The sequence below is a fragment of the Lucilia cuprina genome, chromosome 4, assembly GCF_022045245.1.
Source record: "Lucilia cuprina isolate Lc7/37 chromosome 4, ASM2204524v1, whole genome shotgun sequence".
Lineage (NCBI taxonomy): Eukaryota > Metazoa > Arthropoda > Insecta > Diptera > Calliphoridae > Lucilia > Lucilia cuprina.
Window position 1 is genome coordinate 5,032,003 of NC_060952.1, and position 20,802 is coordinate 5,052,804.

At 29.9% G+C, this 20,802-nt stretch overlaps 1 protein-coding gene across 1 annotated transcript; it reads left to right on the forward strand.

The window, feature by feature from the left end:
- The first annotated feature begins 1,134 nt into the window (after window positions 1-1,134).
- Window positions 1,135-19,856, forward strand: LOC111675471 (probable sodium/potassium/calcium exchanger CG1090). The gene is made up of 7 exons (XM_046949497.1): window positions 1,135-2,205; window positions 14,642-14,842; window positions 14,911-15,154; window positions 15,221-15,510; window positions 15,578-16,568; window positions 17,770-17,958; window positions 19,514-19,856. Exons 1-7 carry the CDS (start codon window positions 2,203-2,205, stop codon window positions 19,522-19,524), a joined length of 1,929 nt encoding a protein of 642 aa, XP_046805453.1. The 5' UTR covers window positions 1,135-2,202; the 3' UTR covers window positions 19,525-19,856.
- The last annotated feature ends 946 nt before the right edge of the window (window positions 19,857-20,802 follow it).

The following is a 20,802-nucleotide window of genomic DNA, read 5'->3' on the forward strand; positions in this document are numbered from 1 at the left end:
TACATATTTTTGAAGAAAGTAAAGTGTTAGGGCTAACTTATTGCTAAAACAAGAAATAGATATTACAGAAAATGATCTCGTCTTTTCGTTTATTACTTCATGCAAAACGAGCAACGAAACTAAACCAAACTAAATAACTAACGAACTAACTAATTAACTAACTAACTAACTAACTAACTAACTAAATAACTTATTAACTAATTAACTAAATAACTAACTAACTGACTAACTAACTAACTAACTAACTAACTAACTAACTAACTAACTAACTAACTAACTAACTCACTAATTACCTAATAAAAAACTAACTAACTAACTAACTAACTAACTGACTAACTAACTAACTCACTAATTAACTAAATAACTAACTAACTCACTAATTAACTAAATAACTAACTAACTAAATAACTAACTAAATAACTAACTAACTCAATAACTAACTGAATAACTAATTAACTAAATAACTAGCTAACTAACTAACTTACTATCTTACTAACTGACTCAGTAATTAACTAAATAACTGTCATACTCCTTTTAAAGCAGTTTCACCACAAATACTTCAAAAGTACTGTATACATTAAAAAGGTCTTATTTCACCATAGTGGTGGAAATACATTTGCTTAGCAAATTCACAAACCACATGGTTTGGTAGCAGCATAAAAATGTCTTCGAGTTTCCTTCATTTCAAATCAGTATATAAAATATATTTGATTTTTATTGAAAGGAATCTCATGACAGAAAATGAGTGCATATATATGTATATATTTTAATCTTGCAGAAGATTCTTAAATCTGTCGTATGTGATAAAGTAAATCAGCTGATTAAGTAACACCACCTTATGTAAATTCGCCTTGGTCTTGACAATAAACTAAATTGTAGTCTGAAAACACCCTTAAAATACACACACAAGCTAATAATGAATGAAAAGACAAAGTTGCCACTCTTTGAAAAACCTTGATACTATGTTATTTACCGTTATGCTCTCTGTAGCTTAAGACATAGTAACGGTTTCGTATGACTAGTGAGTTTGTACAATATATTTATCAGTTTGTGGTTGCTGTTATTCTGTTAAACTTTAAAAGGTTTTTGGTTTTTTTTTTTTGCTTAACGTTTCGTTGCCTCGTTCGTGTTTTAATATTAACAGTTTGCTCTGAGAGTCGCAAGTGTACGTAACGCCTCTTTAAATAGAACGGAATATTTATTTTAAAACTTATGTAGGAAAAAATAGTATAAAAAAAATCCTTTAAATAAAACTAAAATTTAAGAAAATAAGAACGTTACAGACTTGTCGACGACAAAGACGAGTAAAGAAATAAAAAAAATAAAAAATACATAATTACACGACTAATGCGTAAGAGCTGGTCTTCCGAAATTTTGCAATTGAAAATTTCATTTTAAAAAGGATTTTATAATTAGAGAAAAATAGTAATAAAAAAATTAAACCAACAAAAAAAGCATGGCTTACGAAACGGTGTCATAAGAATTACAAATAATTGCTGTTTTTGAAAAAAAATATATATGTATGAAATAAAGCTGAAAATTAAAATAATAAAATGAAAAAAGTGCAAATTTAAAGGGAAAAGTAAAAAAAAGAAAATGAAGGAAAAAGTGTAAAATTTTAATTAAGTATGAAAAAAGAAAATAAGTAAAAAAGTGTAAATGTTTTTAAGGAAATCAAATTAAATTTCTTTTAAAATTTTAATTTGACAATATTCTATGATTTCTAATAATAACAACTACATACAGCAATAATAACAGCAGCAACAACAACAATTATACCTACGCAACGTAACTTATTACGCTCGTAATATATACGTATATATTTTCGTCTGTATCTATTTTCCAAAAAAAAAGAAAAAAAGTTTCTCACAAAAAAACGAAATAAAAGGCAACAACCCACTGCATTCACTAGCAGGGAAATTACCACCCACAGTAATAAGCAACGGAATTACGTGTGAAAAATTATTGTAGATTTGTTAAGAACGAAGAAAAACCAAAAAAAAATCAAATCAAATAAAAAAACAAAAACTACTACTGTGTGACAGTGGTGAATACAAGTTAAGCTTCCCCAAAGGATACAGGCAACACTCACTGGCTACAATAACAAAAATAAAACAACTATTACAACAATCTACTGCTGCTACTCATCATCATTCTTCACTCACTGCTACTCATCACTCTTTAAATAACCAAACGGACAAAATGGTAAATGTCATTTGCAACTGTAGTTTTGTTTTTGTTTGTTTTAATTTAAACAATTTCTCTTCTTATTTATAAGAAGAAGATCTTTTACATTTCCATTTTTTTCTCTAAAAGCCTTAAGGATATTAATTACATTTCAATACAATTCAATTGTAGTTATATTTCCTTTAGAAACTTTTCTTTCCTCCCTATTTCCTTTTTGCCTTCATATAATATTTTTTTTTCATTTTGCTTCTTTTTGGTTTTTTTTTCTCTAGTTGGCTTTTTCTTCTTCTTCTTCTTCTTGAACTAGCGACCTAGAATAAATACATTTTCATTATTATTATGTTTTTTTTTCTATTTTCATTTTTCTATTCACATTTTCCAATGCTCTTAAGGGGCCAAGCGTCATCGTCGTCTACCTTTATTTTTTTGCATTTGTTTTATTAACAACAACAACAATATTATTACAACATTATTCAAACCTTAGCCCAAGAAGAACAAAACAAATAATAATAATAATAAATAAAAACATTTAAAACGACAATTGCATTTCCTCAATAAAAGCTAAAACAACCAAGACAAAAAAAACTACACAAATCAGGAAAAAAGACGTAAAGAAAAGCTAAAAAAAAGCCTAGTATAAATAAGGCAATTGTTGGGAAATTAAAAGCAACAAAACAAAAGGATTTTAATGACTGCGGTCTAATGGCACAATAGCAACAACTACAGCAACAACAACACAACCATCCAACACTAGAAATGTTAAATTTTTCACTTACAGGAAAAACATTTCTATTCAAATACTCTTCTCATACACATACACTCGTAAATAACACTAACACTTACAACATTTTCTTACGTACATTTTTTTTTTTGTTTTTTCTGTTTCCGGCAATGCTGCCAGTTACTTTAACTAGGGGATTTGTTGGCAACATGGGAATTTTATAATAGTTCCAAAGGGGAATATTAGATAAACAAATGAAATGGTATTATTTAGAAAGTTTTTCAGTTAAAACTTAACTTGTTTACCATTTATTAAGCAGTGTTGCCACATATTTAAACATTAGCTTTTTCCAATTAGAATTCCTTAAAAATCTAAGTATATTTTTAATTTATTCCTTTATGTGGCTTTCATTTTAATTGTTATGTAGTGTTTTTTCAAATGTTGTGTTAAATCTTTCTCACAGTGTTGCCACCTATAAAAACGTCAGTGTTGTTTTCTTTTTTAAAAATTAATTGTGGAATTAATCCTAATTTTAAAGAATTTATTACGTTAAACTTATTTGAACATTAAACTAAGTGTTAAATATAAAATTTGCCAAGTAATTATAACAGTGTTGCCATATGTTTGCATTTTAATTAAGGATATAATAACGAACTTTTTAATTATCTATTAATTACCTATTTATATTCGGTACTAATTACTTAATACTTCAGAAATAGTCAGATAAAGATAAATCGTGAAACATGTACTTCATATCATGTTGAAGCTATGTTCCGACACTGACAGATTTAGTGTTTAAAGTCTTCTTCTTTTTACATCGGCAGCTTCTACATAAGTCGCAGTGTTAGATTCAATTTTCTGGTATGCTGGTTGCTCCTCACATTGACTGCTTCTACACAAGTCGCAGTCTGATATGCATTCAGAAGCTGTGCCCTCGCAATATATAACAAGAGTGAGGTGTTCTTCTTCCTCTTAATTTTGACAGCTTCTGCAGAAGTCGGTAGTAGATTTAATCTCGGAATATATACCAAATGATAGTGGCCACTTGCCGCCGCAATTGTATTTAGTAGTCCCAGCTATTAAATACAATTGCGGCGTAATATCGTAATATATATCAAGACTTGTGATCTTTGTCACATAATCTTCTTCATGCTACAGGTAGCCTCAGTTTATGACGAATCGTGCGTTTGCAATTGTTTGCCGGTCTCCCTAACGAAGTGCCAATCTTCGCAAAAGACAAATGTTTTGCCATCTCGTTATGTAATGTCCTGCACTCAAGGTCCAAGTTTGATGTTGTCTTTTCATTGAAAGCGACTTGACTACTGAAATCTGAGCTAATTTGCAGCCCTTTTAATGGCTGAATACTAGACTAGTCACGAAGTTTGAAGGAACCTTTGTTCCAACAACATCGTTTGTGAGACCCGTTATACGGATAATGGATACCATCTTAATTCGATCGTTTAATAATGGAGCCTAACTGAGTGCAGTAAGTAGTCGGTTTTTTGAGGCGCAAGATTTCCCTATTACTCTTTTGTATGAACACACCCCCACAGCCGTTTAATACACTTTACTTGTGTGAGCGTCTCTGTCGTTTAAGGGCACTTCACACGATCACACTTTACTCCAAGTCTAATGAAAAAGTAAAATTAAATTCCAATCGTATGACAAAAAGGAGAATAAAAGTCGTTTGATTTATATTTTTCGTGTTTACACGATTGGTATTAAACTATAAAAAAGTAAGATGGAAACAGCTGTTTCACTTTTTTATATGTGTTTACATAAAAATACATCCCTGATCTAATGCGACCTGCTTGTTTTTTTGCATCATTTCAAACTGTCAAATTTTCCATCTGTATTCTCTCTCAATGTGTGATGGTTTCATTACATATTACGTTTAGACGATTCCATCCGTACTCTTCTACACAAAATTTTGACATATCATATTACATGTGTGATTGTGTAAAGCCGGCTTTAAGGACACTTCATACGATCACACTTTACGTACGTAAAGTCTAATGAAATTTCATCCGTATAAGAAAAAAGAGAATAAAAGACGTATGATTTATATTTTTTTGTGTTTACACAATACAACAATAAAAAAGTAAAATGGAAACAGCTGTTTCACTTTTTTTCTATGTGTTTACATAAAAATACATCCCTGATCTTGTTTTTTGATTCATTTCAAAAAATTAAGAGAGCCATACGACAACAAACTCTTTTACACAAAAGTTGACAGATCATATTACTTGTGTGATCGTGTAAAGCTGGCTTTAGTTAGTAGTGTTGTAGTCTGTTACTACGAAGGTTAAGGGTTCGATGTAACATACAACCTTCTATGAAACCAACTAACTGGTTTTGATACTCCTCTATCAGACAGTTTAAGTTCCATTAGGTTAAGCAAATGGTGTGGGATTTGTATCACAATGCATGCATTATTTAGTAGCCTTTGTTCTTCATAAAATAATTCTGCTATAGGAACTGAACACTTTAATATTTGTTTTTTCTACTATTTCATTTTATATACCCTCTTATCCGGAAAGTTGCAACCTTGAACGCCATAACATATTTTCGTTTAAAAAAAACTGAAACCACAAAAAAATTTAAAAACTGCAGATTATCTCAAAATTTTAAAATTTGATGCAATTTGCAGTACAAAAATTATCATATGAAATATATTAACAATTTAATCAAAACAATTTGTTTATATTTATTTTTTCGCAATTTATTAGAAATTGAAATAATTGCGCTAAATATCAGATTTTTTATGTTAATAAAAAAACACAATAATAATCAATTAACATAGTTAATAAAAATAGTAATATAAATTAAAGATAGTTCATTGTTTTAGTCATAGTATAACACAACATAACATAACAAGACTATTGTCAGACAGACAACAACAACAAAATACAAAACGTTTTTAATTATAACAAAATGTAATTGAATTTTTATACTTTGTATATTATTTTAAAATTGTTTGTGGTTTTATTCTCAATTATGTATTCGCTTGAATTAGTTCCTTGTAATATTAGATATTGTAAAATATATTTTAGAGATAGATTTTCATATTGTTTAAATAATACTTAATATGAGAAATTTATTATAAAAAAAATTATTTTTACTCTTTGAGACTGTCGTCTATAAATTTTATTTTACTTTTTTCTGGAGTCTACCCAAATTATCATAATGTCTTGTTTTAAATCAATATTTTTATTGCCGATTTTATTTGCCAAGACTCTTCTTCTTTTACATTTAGGTTAAAAGTTTATATAATAATAAAATGGTCATTTCTCTATTTCTCGTTTTTCATCTTAAAATACAAAACAAACAAACAAAAATCCATTTACAACCCCAATTATTTGTAAAAATGTGTCATACATAATTATTCTTTCTCTTAAGAATCTTTTATAACTTAAATCAATATTTCATAAAGTTTTTTTTAACGCATTTTCTGCTTAATCGTCTGTTTTTAAACTTTAATAAGGTCAGGGAGAAAATTCTTTAAAATATGTTGCCAAAAAAGACGCTTTTAAAAGTTAGAATACACAACTTTTTATAAACTAAAAATATAATTGGAAAAAATCCTAATTATAATTTTTTTTTACAAACAGATTTACCTAACCCCCGGAAAAATTATTGTGAACTGCTAGAAAAGCTAAACAGTTTTGAAGTTTTGTAAAATAAGGGATTTATTCTCGGAATTAAGTTAACGGTAATTTAAGTCGTTGTGATGTGTTTATATAAATTAGAAAAATACGCCCAACATTTATCGATACGTTTTCTTAAATATATAAACTTTTACTAAGTAAGTAGTCCATAGACCAGTCAATAAACTAATCTATAGTCTAGTTTATAGTCTAGTCTATAGTCTAGTCTATAGTCTAGTCTATAGTCTAGTCTATAGTCTAGTCTATAGTCTAGTCTATAGTCTAGTCTATAGTCTAGTCTATAGTCTAGTCTATAGTCTAGTCTATAGTCTAGTCTATAGTCTAGTCTATAGTCTAGTCTATAGTCTAGTCTATAGTCTAGTCTATAGTCTAGTCTATAGTCTAGTCTATAGTCTAGTCTATAGTCTAGTCTATAGTCTAGTCTATAGTCTAGTCTATAGTCTAGTCTATAGTCTAGTCTATAGTCTAGTCTATAGTCTAGTCTATAGTCTAGTCTATAGTCTAGTCTATAGTCTAGTCTATAGTCTAGTCTATAGTCTAGTCTATAGTCTAGTCTATAGTCTAGTCTATAGTCTAGTCTATAGTCTAGTCTATAGTCTAGTCTATAGTCTAGTCTATAGTCTAGTCTATAGTCTAGTCTATAGTCTAGTCTATAGTCTAGTCTATAGTCTAGTCTATAGTCTAGTCTATAGTCTAGTCTATAGTCTAGTCTATAGTCTAGTCTATAGTCTAGTCTATAGTCTAGTCTATAGTCTAGTCTATAGTCTAGTCTATAGTCTAGTCTATAGTCTAGTCTATAGTCTAGTCTATAGTCTAGTCTATAGTCTAGTCTATAGTCTAGTCTATAGTCTAGTCTATAGTCTAGTCTATAGTCTAGTCTATAGTCTAGTCTATAGTCTAGTCTATAGTCTAGTCTATAGTCTAGTCTATAGTCTAGTCTATAGTCTAGTCTATAGTCTAGTCTATAGTCTAGTCTATAGTCTAGTCTATAGTCTAGTCTATAGTCTAGTCTATAGTCTAGTCTATAGTCTAGTCTATAGTCTAGTATAGTCTAGTCTATAGTCTAGTCTATAGTCTAGTCTATAGTCTAGTCTATAGTCTAGTCTATAGTCTAGTCTATAGTCCTAGTCTATAGTCTAGTCTATAGTCTAGTCTATAGTCTAGTCTATAGTCTAGTCTATAGTCTAGTCTATAGTCTAGTCTATAGTCTAGTCTATAGTCTAGTCTATAGTCTAGTCTATAGTCTAGTCTATAGTCTAGTCTATAGTCTAGTCTATAGTCTAGTCTATAGTCTAGTCTATAGTCTAGTCTATAGTCTAGTCTATAGTCTAGTCTATAGTCTAGTCTATAGTCTAGTCTATAGTCTAGTCTATAGTCTAGTCTATAGTCTAGTCTATAGTCTAGTCTATAGTCTAGTCTATAGTCTAGTCTATAGTCTAGTCTATAGTCTAGTCTATAGTCTAGTCTATAGTCTAGTCTATAGTCTAGTCTATAGTCTAGTCTATAGTCTAGTCTATAGTCTAGTCTATAGTCTAGTCTATAGTCTAGTCTATAGTCTAGTCTATAGTCTAGTCTATAGTCTAGTCTATAGTCTAGTCTATAGTCTAGTCTATAGTCTAGTCTATAGTCTAGTCTATAGTCTAGTCTATAGTCTAGTCTATAGTCTAGTCTATAGTCTAGTCTATAGTATAGTCTATAGTTTAGTCTATAGTCTAGTCTATAGTCTAGTCTATAGTCAAGTCTATAGTCTAGTCTATAGTCTAGTCTATAGTCTAGTCTAGTCTAGTCTATAGTCTAGTCTATAGTCTAGTCTATAGCCTAGTCTGTAGTCTTGTCTATAGTCTAGTCTATAGTCTATTCTATTGTCTAGTCTATAGTCTAGTCTGGCATCTTCGTTCTCAACAGGCCCTTAGTTTTGCTCTATTACCACTGTAATGATGTAACCCTCCATTAAAAAATGGGGGGAAATAAACAAACCCCCTTATACTCATAATCAATTCCAATTCTACTCATATATTTTTAGTTTTGACTTTTAAAAACAATAAAAAAACGGTGACGAGGGCAAATAGTAGTAAAAAAATAACGTCATGTTGGGTGTTTGTCATTTTATCTATATAATATTTTTTTATTCCAAAGATTTAAAATCATTTGTTAAGTTCAAAAAATAATTGTTAGTTTTTGTTATTGCACTTAAAAGTCTTTTGCCAACAACATTCCACCCCCCATCTCTAAGCAAATTCATTGAACGAACCTTCATCTTCATTCATTCAGTCATGCATACCAATACCATCAGCAGCATCAGCTAAAACATTACCATCATCATCGTCGTCTATCTATTCTAAGCTTCTGTTATCTATTTCTTACAGTCCAGCAACAACATGTAGCAAATACTGTTGTCGCTGTTGTTATTATCTCTTTTAAAGCATTTACATACAACCACTTAGTTAAACTTATACAAACATTAACACAAGCATATACACTCTAACACATTGCGTTTTTGCAGTCATCGTTGTAGTCAGTTCGTCGGTCGTTTAGTCGGTTTATACTAGAGCAAACAAGAAATCGTAAATCGATATTATGAGACACTCATCTACATTCAAACACATAGTACATAGAGCACAGCATGGTTAAGCAGTATATAGAACAGAATCGTAAAGAGAAGAGCACGTATTCACCAGATGTCAGTTACACTATGACCGAGTGGCCCACTCATATTAAACATACAGTGTAAGGAGGAAGAACAAGAAATATGAGTAGTTTGAGCTCCTTGTTTTGTTTTTGTGTAAATGAACAGTGTTGCCAATGTGTTTAGGTGCTGTAAATGAATGAAACACAGCAATATTTAAGTTTTGGACATTAACATAAAGTGATATCTGGATTGAAGAAAACATATTTAATAAAATAATTTATTCGACCGAAAATACAATATACATATCTCTCATTTATGGATCGATACTTCAAAAGTCCATATTCTGCTTCACTTTCATTGCCCAGGGATCAGATCAAAATAAGATTTTTGATTAAAACATAACTGTCCTCTTCCTGGGTAAATTAGATGTCGTGGGAAAAATAAAATCTGTGATCACTAATATCACAAAAAATCTATTATGACAAAACTATTCTAAACCGTAACACTGTGATAATTTTCTCTTTGAAATTTTGTAACTCTTACATTGTACGTCAACACAGAATAAATACTTATTAACATATCGCTTGATTAAAGTTTAGCAAGCTTAAATAAAGAGGAAAACAATTCTAAACAAATACATGCTAGGAATCCCAGACTGGGTTCACTTTTATCACAAAAACCATCTAAATTTGTTTGATTCGTACTCGATTCATGTATTTTATATTTGATTCTAGTAAAACCGTACTTACCGTACGTACTGAAACCGATCGAAACTAATTGATGCATCACACTCTTTATTATATTAAATTCAAATTATTTTTACAAAGAAATTTGCAAACAAAAAATTAATTAAAAATATTGAATTAATTATAAACAGTTACAAATTAATTTCCTTTTAATTCTAAGTTGTAACACTCTAACATCCATTGAGCGATATGTAAACTTAACAGTGTGATACATGTAAGAAACAATAACATGTGATGGTATGTTTGTTTGGTGGTGATTTCCTTTTTTTGCACCAAAAACAAGCAAAACTTCCCACTCTCACGCTCTCTTGCCTGTATTATTTGTACAACTCTACTACACACATGCATACATACACAAAACCCCAACAATGGTAGACAAACTGTTGTGCTGCGTTGTTGTAGATTTATTGCTTTTGTTTTTTGTCAATAAATTTGTTATTTTTGTCGTTTTGATTCCATCCACACCATGGAACAAAAAAAGTAATAGGAGGTGTATGTACATACATACATATGTATATTTTAGCATACGTACAAAAACTTATAGAGCATAAGTGAGTGTGTTTGTATATTAATTTATAAAGAGAAAAAAACGTATGGGGGAGTGTATGTGCACGCTTGAGATTTTGTTATAAACATTGTGCAATCGTTATCACCGCACATTTTTTTTATATTTTGTTTTTGTTGCTGTTTTATTTTCTACATCAAACTTCATTATCCTCATCATTTTTATATCGACATTAAGTTTATGCTCTCACTTGGAAATGCTTTATTATCATTCACTTTTAATGATTTTAGAACTCATACACTTTAGATTTCTATGGTTGTACAGTTAGAAAAGAAAACAAAAACAACAACAAGTACAAGTACAATGATAGTTATTAAATAGTAGTTGCTGGTTGATGTCATATGATGTCATCCTTGCAATTGTTCAACATTTGTCAGTTGTTGTTCATTCGTTCTTTTTTTTTTCAATAATGTTTTGTTGGTTTCCATTTCAATTGTGTGTTCATTTGTTGGAGTCATCATCATCATCCAGTGCGTTTTATTCCATCACTTAAGGTTTTTTAACAAATTCTTATATTTATTTTTCATTGTTACAAGTTTTAAGTATTTGTGTTAAAACAAATGAATTCAGAAAAACAATTTATGGAAAAATACTCATTGAGGTAAAAAACAAATTGTGGTTTTGATACTTGAAGTTTATTGACTTGGAACTGTTAGTTGTACGTATTTATTTGGTATCAAATATCATTTCACTTACTATGATGGATTTTTGCATTTCGGTTTCACTGCTTTTTATGGTTTTCTTATATTAAGTGTATTTTCGTACGTTTGGAGTCTATTGGTTGCGGAGTGTATTGAAAGACAACAGTTTCTTTTTTAATTACAGGGTAATTCGAATTAAACAGAACTAGAACAGAACTAGAACAGAACTAGAACAGAACTAGAACAGAACTAGAACAGAACTAGAACAGAACTAGAACGGAACTAGAACAGAACTAGAACAGAACTAGAACAGAACTAGAACAGAACTAGAACAGAACTAGAACAGAACTAGAACAGAACTAGAACAGAACTAGAACAGAACTAGAACAGAACTAGAACAGAACTAGAACAGAACTAGAACAGAACTAGAACAGAACTAGAACAGAACTAGAACAGAACTAGAACAGAACTAGAACAGAACTAGAACAGAACTAGAACAGAACTAGAACAGAACTAGAACAGAACTAGAACAGAACTAGATCAGAACTAGAATGATGTAAATATGTATATAATATTCTACCTCTAACTATCGAACACACTGTTGTTTATGACTAATTGTAACATGTCATCATATACCCAACATCCCCACACAAGTATTGAGAAAAACAACAAATGCAACTATAAGTAAAACTATTCTATCTACATGTTGTAAAGTGGTTGTGACAGTTTCCATGAAGAAGTTTTCGACTAAAGTGTTGTTTTCTGCTGTTTCTCAATAAGATGGCATTGTTTGTAAATTCAGTTTTTTTTAATTTTTCTTAAGAGTTTAAGAAATTTAAAGAATTATTGATTTTCTTTACAGATTAAACCAAAAAATGTAAAATAAGCTTTCTTGGCTACAATGAGTTGCTTTTTATTGTATGAGAGTAGTTGGAGGTTGAAGATAATATTCGGTTATAACAGTTCATCTATTTATTCGGGTTTTTAATATTTCCGTTAAGAAAAGGATATTATGTTTTTTGGGAAGAGTATAAATATTAATGTAAAAATATTTTATCCTGCTTGTTGAAAAGGATATAAAATTTAATTGATTTTTAAGATAGCATAGACAGAAAATTGAAGAAAAGTATTTTGAAAAGGTTGCAAAACTAAATATTGTAAATTTGTCTTAAATTGTATAAAGTTTAGCAAATAAAGAATGTCTATAAAAAATAAAAGTTAATTAGTTAACTGTTTATTTTTCTCCTGTAACTTATTTAGTCTACTTTTTTATTGACAAATTTAAACACCCAATCTTTATTAAGATCTTGTGAAGAATTCGTACTCAATTTAAAAATCTCAAGTCAATTTAATAAACCGCTAATGTCACACAAAATTTTTCATTGAAGTTAATCAAATTTTAACTTAATTATATCTAAATAACTTTAATTTGTAGTTAATACAACCAGAAAAATCTCTAGAAAATGTCTTCAAGTTAACATTTCCACAGAATTCAAATTAATTTAATATTCAACTTTGACATTAACAAACAAAATGTAATTACATTTCCATTTCAAAAACAAATCTACGAAATACACAAAACAATTGTCTACCCCCTTACCCTTACGACAGTAAAAATTGGAAACAAACAACATTTTCTTTATATCATCTATTGAGTAATTACCACATTTTATTTAAATTGTGGATTAAATTTCTGTCAAAACTCCCTTTTACTCATCCATGTAAGGCTTGGTATGATTTATTTAGTTTCCCAATTCACAATAGGTTTTGTACGGTTGTATCGTACTATGTCGTAATTTTTTATTATTGATTTGATTTTGTTTCAAAAAATTTAATTTGAACTTTTTTATGATTTTCAACGATACGACATCGATTGTGAATTGAACAATTATTTATATAATAGTACTAAATATAGAACTAGAACTAAACTACGACTGAACTAGAACTAAACTACGACTAAACTATGACTGAACTAGAACTGAACTAGAACTGAACTAGAACTGAACTAGAACTGAACTAGAACTGAACTAGAACTGAACTAGAACTGAACTAGAACTGAACTAGAACTGAACTAGAACTGAACTAGAACTGAACTAGAACTGAACTAGAACTGAACTAGAACTGAACTAGAACTGAACTAGAACTGAACTAGAACTGAACTAGAACTAGAACAGAACTAGAACTAAAACTGAACTAGAAATAAACGATTTTTATATTTTGGTAAATTTTGATCGAAATAAATATCAGTATAAAAAATATTATGGAATTTATTACGCCAATTTTGAAAAATTATGCAATTTTTTCTATTTCTATTACATAAGGCATCCAAAACCTTGGTACCAGAAAATACGCAATAGTACCCGTTTGTTCATCACTGAATATTATTGATATTCTTCTGTTATATTACTCATACGTGATGGTGTTTCGTTGTTGATTTTAACCAAATTAAATGTGTATTTTTATGAATGTAACTGTGTTTGTATATAAAAATCTGTGTGTGTTGAAATGTATGTATATTTGTTTTCGTTAATCTGTCAAGTCTAATTTCCCTTAATACAACAACATATAAAATATATGTTGTGTGTTTGTATGACTGAGTGTCATACACATTCATATGTACATATGTATATGTAAATATGTATGAGTGTATATAATATTTGTATATGATATACTTATGAATTTGCAACAATATAATCTAAAAGGCAAACAGCTTTTGGCGCCAATCAGACTAACAGAGCATGTCATCATCTTCATCCTCATCATCATCGTCGACGTCGTCATCATAATCATCATCGTCATTGTCATTCTTTACTGCGATACGTTAACGTAGACATTGTCGTCGCCATAGTTATATCGTTAGTTATTTCGTTGCTAAACTTGTAACCATGAATTTATGCTCATCATACAATTTGTTATTTTAGTTTTATTCTTTACAAAATCCATACCCAACTTAAATCCCACTTAATTCCCTACACCAACAAAAAAATAGCGACAGCAGCCAACAACAATAGTTTTTCTTTCCTTCTTCTCTCATTTAAGAAAATTCCGGTTTTGGGTGGCTTTTTGTTTTGGGAACCAAACATAAGAAAAACAATTTTGTTTCCCTAAGTGGAAAGAATGATTAAAATTAAATTTACAACAATACAAACACGAACACTCGAGTATTTACTTTTGACTTATGAAATACATGCATAGTATGTATGAAAATATACATATATGTATGAACGGGAAAACAAAAGACGTTCGGATAAGATTTGCTTTCATTAAGATAGTAAATATTATTAAGTTTCATTATAATAATATCGAATTTAAGGGTTTCGATAAATTTAGACAATATTTTATTAACGAGAAGAACACAAAAGTAACGTCCTAGAAGGAAATAAAACTAGAGCAAAACAAGTCTAGAACCAATTACATTTTTAATCTAATTTATCTTATTAACCAAAAATTACTTATTTTCCTTTACTTTTCGTATAAATTTCAGATCAACTGCAGAAGAACTAGAAGATCACGGTTCTGGAATATGGGCATATTATTCCTGATATACTATTGTGTCACAGTTTACTCCGCCAAAAGTGATGACAAAACAGAAAAACCTTTCGATGTGGGTAATATGGAAAATGAAAATGGTGAAGAGTTTGACAAATCAATAGAAACATCGACAGAACTAAATGTAGAAACAGAGGTAATTAACTTTAAATACTACCTAGAGAATTGGAAAAAATACGTTTTTTATATCCCAAATCAATTTAGCTAAACGTTGAAACCACCCAGGCTACACTTCCTACGGCCCATGAAGCAGTTCCTACTTGGCGTCCAAAACGTGATAATTGTACACCCCCAGCCATAGAGCAATTTCCACAGCCATTAATGAGCAAATGGCTGAGACAACATGGTGGCCTCATCATACACGTCCTGGTGGCCATATTCACCTTCTTCGGTTTGGCCATAGTGTGTGATGAGTATTTCGTGGCCAGTTTAGATAGATTGTGTGAAGGTTTGTTTATTTGTTTATTGTATTTTAATAAATTTCATATTAAATTGAGTGGTTATCTTAAATTAGAACTGAAATTGTCTCCTGATGTGGCTGGTGCTACATTCATGGCTGCCGGCAGTTCAGCTCCTGAATTGGCCACCGTTGTTATCGGTGTGTTCTTTGCCAAAGATGACATTGGTATTAGTGGTGTCATTGGTTCAGCCGTTTTCAATATCATGTTTGTCATTTCCGTTTGTGCTTTATGTTCCGGTACGGTATGTCAACTCAACTGGTGGCCTTTGGTGCGAGATTGCTTTTTTTATTGCATTTCCATTTTGGTCATGTTGATTATCATTTTCAATGATGTCATTTCTTGTGTAAGTTTATGTTTAGAAATGATTTTTAAGAAATTTAATAAAACTTCTTGTTATTTCTTATTTTTAGTTTGAATCTGTTGTCATGCTGCTGTTTTATGTAGTCTACTGTGTCGCTTTATGCTTTAATACTGAACTCGAACGCTGGGCTTTGTCTTTGAATCTTCCCTTCAAACTTCCAACTAAAGAGGAACAATCATCTCTAGTGACCTATAAAAATGTACAAGATAACAATTACACACAAGGCACTCAACAGCAGACTAATTTGTCACAAGAGCCTAACGCCGCATCCTCGTCAGAAAACCAGCAGCAACAAGAATATCAAAATTATACAGATCCCAACTCCAGTTGGGATCCCAATGCAGCTTGGGGTGAAACCTCCGATCCTGTGGGCGTCAGTGCTAGATCCTCCGTTCAACCGGCCGCTGTAGACGATTGGGGCATGAGTCAATATACTGCAGGTCAAGGACAAGAGAACATTGGCTACAATCCCGATCAACCCGAATCGGTGGTAACACAATCGCCTACCGGCGACAATGCACAAAAACCTGTTGTTGGTAAACCACAACCAGCCGGTGTGGAATATTACAAGTCCAGTGATAAATCGAAAGAAGCCCGACCCAATCCTCTGGAACGTCCAACAACGGGAGGTTTACCAGCACTGATCTCCTGGTATGTTGTCTATCCCATACATTTTCTCTGTCAGAAAACCATGCCAGACTGCCGCACCGAAAAATATCGCAATTGGTATCCCTTTACATTTTTAATCTCCATGATCTGGATCTCTTTCTATTCGTACTTCATGGTTTGGATGATCACTGTCATTGGCTCAACATTGGCCATACCAGACACGGTAATGGGCTTGACCTTTGTTGCTGCTGGTGTTTCCGTTCCCGATGCCCTAAGCTCAATAGCCGTTATCAAAGAGGGTTTTGGCGATATGGCCGTTTCAAATGCAATCGGCTCGAATGTCTTTGATATCCTAGTGTGCTTAGGTCTTCCGTGGTTCATACAAACAGCTATCATTAAGCCAGGCTCTCATGTCAATGTCATTTCGAAAGGTAAGTATCTAATCTTCAACTAAAAAGTATCTTAAGGAAGACTTAAGGACAGCTCAGGATTGATTATAAACATATAAATAAATACGTTTTTATGTGTTAATTGAGGAAAGGGTAAAATTATTTAAAAATAATTTCCATAGATTGTCATTACTTCGAGGTAACATAAGCTAGTAATGTTATATTAAACTTAATATGTTATTGATTGCACAGCTGCTACTATGTTATTAACATAAAACGTTCACATTTAAGCACTGTTAAAATGGCAAATATGCTGTTAACACTCACACATATTCCCACTCTTGTTATTTAACATTTAACAATGTCACATAATTGTTTTAATAGCAAGTTTCCTTTTCAAATTGGCAAAGAAATTTTTACTACATTTCATTTTTGGAAAATTTTGTTATTAAAGCAGCATTACATTGTCTTCAAAATTTCTACACTTCCTAATCTAATACTGACACTCCGAATTGGTTTTATATACACTTGTAAAAAAAAGTATTATACGTTTATATTTTAAATTTATATATCGTTTAAGCTATTTTATATAATCATAATAAAATCTATATAATAATCTACATGTTGTATTTTTAAATTATTAATTAAAATGTTTATTCAATAAATTTCTAAATTGGCAAATCTTATTAAATAAATAGGTTTGGGTCCTGTCAGGGCTTAACGAATTTTATTTATTCTAAGCGAAATAATGATTTCGCTTATTTATGTCTCTCCATTGAGTTAATCATATCAATCGGAAATGGACAGAGAACTATTTTACTGCTGACTCATGATGTAAATTATTTGGCTAAAGCAAATATAGGCAAAGAGCCTGCTTGGATCTCTCACATGTATGTAAACTCATACATGTATAAAAAACAAACCAATCAAAAGAGATTTTTTTCTCTCTCTCCGTATGGATGCCTGTTTTATACATAAGAAACAACTAAGAACTAGTTTCTTATTCAGCAAATTTTAAATTTTTAAAATTTGGGACTTATAAACTTTTTAAAATCAATTAATTATTCGAAATTTAATTAATTATTCGAAATTTTTGTAGTTAGAATTTATTGTAGTATTAGTTTTTTTTTATTAACATGTAGTTGTTTAATAAATTATTATTTTAAAATATTACTGTAAACTTAAAATATTATTTCTAACTTTTATTTTCTTTCTCTCTCCTCTCTCTTTCTGTGTTTTAAAGGTTTGGCTTACTCAACACTGTCACTATTCTCAACGGTCATATTTTTAATATTGTCCACCCATTTGAATGGTTGGAAATTAGATAAACGTCTGGGCATCATACTGATGGTGTGGTATTTGCTTTTCATAACATTAGCCTCATTGTATGAACTTAATGTATTTGGTTATATGAATCCACCAGAGTGTCCAAGTAAGTAGACAAATTTAATAATTTATTATATAAAAAGTTTTTTTGCATACTTAAAATTGTCAGTTGAATGACCTGCTGTAGGTTCGTGTTTTAGTCTGTCAGAAATGGTGTCATTGGTTCGATTCCCATCTAAAGCACTGACTAAAAACATCATTAGATCATTAAGTAGCAATTCCATAGAATAAATATTTCAAATCCGGGGTCACTCCTATTCTGTGATACTTCAATTTTCTATTCAAAGTGTAAAGCCTAAACGGGAAGTAGACTCTGTAAAAACGCCCTAATTCTCAAAGTGGCAAAGCTCCGTGATCACTTGCTATCCAAAATGAAGCTCTAGATCCATAACTTAAAAAGTTTGAAACTATAAGGTGGACTGATCAAAACCTTAAACAATCTGGTAACACGAAAATCTGTTACCGCAGGACATTGTCATGGACTTTAGGTTTTTTTGTTTTTTGACCTTTGGGGTAAACATGACGGTTGTGATTAAAGCCAAAATAGCGTGAACAGAACGTTAGTTCAAACTTTAAAGATCGGTGTTTATATTTTGGAAATGAATTGATATCACAAAGTTGTGCCATCGGGTGAGATAGGTGGGAATATGTCGAATGTAAGCTCAGTGTAAAAGATTGAATAGTGATGGGTGTGGGACTGCAATGTTCAGAGATTTTAAAGTTCGAATACTTGAGGAAAGCTGATTTGTCATGATTCGGTATCCGCCATGATTAAATATATCGAATATGTGTTCATATTCAAAATATCGTAAGATAAGGTCTACGATCATTCTATATATCAATTAAAAAAGTAGCGAAATTGTCATTGATCAGTTCAGTTTTGGGTGTGAAACTGCAATGTTCAGAGATTAGATAACTCGAATACTTGAGCAAACTGCTTTGTCCTGATCCGGTATCCGCCATTATCAAATATATCAAAAACGTGTTCATATTCAAAATATCGTAAGATAAGGTCGTCGAAATAGATGATCAAAGTAGCGAAATTGTCAATGATCATTTCAGTTTTTCATAAAAAAGGGACAGTGAAGATTTCTTTTTAGTTAACCCTCTTTTTGAAAAAAAATCAGCGTTATATAAGATGATGATCGCATGACTTCCGTTTATAATGTATCCAAGATAGGTGATCATGTAAAGTAGGCCAGGAACTTTGTGGATGTTTACATATCTCGATCTAAAGGAGAAAATATTGCAATTGTAAGATCAGTTCAATTTTAAATTTAATATAGGGCGTTGGTAAGTCGTCTCCAGATCTTCCTGTGATTGAAAATGACTACAATAGATTCGTATACACATTTTAGGAAAGAGAGATAGAGAGATATTTGTTAAACATTTGAAATGTAAAGTTCAGCAGAAACTTTGTGATTGCATTAGATAAGATCGACAAGATCGATAGATGATCACGTGAAGTAGTTCAGGTACTTTGTGGATCATTCTATAACATTTAGCAAACAGTAAAATTATGAGATCAGTTTAATTTATTATTTAAAATAACTGCACTTTTTTAAATATAAAAATTTTTAATTTCATTTTATTTTTTTCAGGTGAATATTAAATTGGAAACTCTTGCAATAGCAACAACATAACAAAATGTATACCAGAGCATCCCACAAGTATTTCAATTATTTAAAAAAAAAATTGAAGAAACTATTTAAAAATGGAAAAAAAGAACTCATAATGCAAATGAAATAAGTAGGAACAATTTGGAAGCTGTGTTTTAAAATTGCTTAAGGAAATTATTAGATTTTATTTAAAAAGAAAGAAATTAATAAATTTATTTGTGAAACAATTAACAATTAAGTTTTGAAAGACAACAGCACATAAAGCTATTATTTGTTTAATTTCAAAAATCACTAAAGAAAACATAAAACGTATTACAGAAGTTAATGAAAAAGTTAAATGTTCAATAATATTATAGAAAAACTGGCCCAGCATTTAAAGTTAAAAACAAAATTCACAATAAAGCATTAATAAATAAATTCATGGAAAATAACCCCTCGCCCCTCAAACCCCCAGAGTAGAGTATTAATAAAAAAACTGATGAAAATAAAAATCGTAGCATATTTTACATTTTTACAACGCACCGTACAACAATAAAATAATATTAAAAAAAAATAATTAATGTTAAAAATTATAAAAATTTACTAAATAATGTGGTAGTTAGGTAAATTATTTATATTAAAAAAAAAGAAAACGCAAAATCAACAACCCCCATAAACCAAATAAAAAAATTATTAAATTTAAAGAAAAATATTTATGATTAAATTTATGATTTTAATTATTAAAAAAAAGAATTGGAATTCTTTATTAAAAATTGAGAAAAAAAATCATAAACTTATTTTAAAATTTGTTTAAAAATTGTTTTAAAATTATATAAATTAAAAAAGTTTTGTAATTAAAATATTTATATAAAAAAAATAGTTAAACACTTTAGAAACAAATTATAAGCTTTAATATTTATATTACAAAACCAAAAAAAAAAAATTATTTAAAAAAAATTTAAACAAATAATTAAACGTTTTACATAAAAAAGTATTAAATATTTAAAGTTTTAAAGAAATTTATTTTTTTTTAATAGAAAGCGCTTAATATTTTTTTCCTTTTTATTTAAAAAAATATTTTTTTTATAATTTGCTATTTTAAAATAAATTTTATAAATGTTTTTTTTTTACAACTGCAAAATGGTTTCTTTTTAAAGAGCAAAGCAAAAAATTAAAATAAATAATAAAAACCAACAACAACAAATAAATCCACAACAACACAATTTAAACCCCGACAACAATTAAATTAAAACAAAATGCAACGAATTTTTTGTTAACAATATTTAAAAATA

Excerpts from the sequence above, each read along its gene's own strand:
- LOC111675471 (XM_046949497.1), top strand. Across the intron at positions 15,511-15,577 it reads TCAATGATGTCATTTCTTGT|TTTGAATCTGTTGTCATGCT; the intron begins GTAAGTTTATGT and ends TCTTATTTTTAG. Across the intron at positions 16,569-17,769 it reads TGTCAATGTCATTTCGAAAG|GTTTGGCTTACTCAACACTG; the intron begins GTAAGTATCTAA and ends TGTGTTTTAAAG.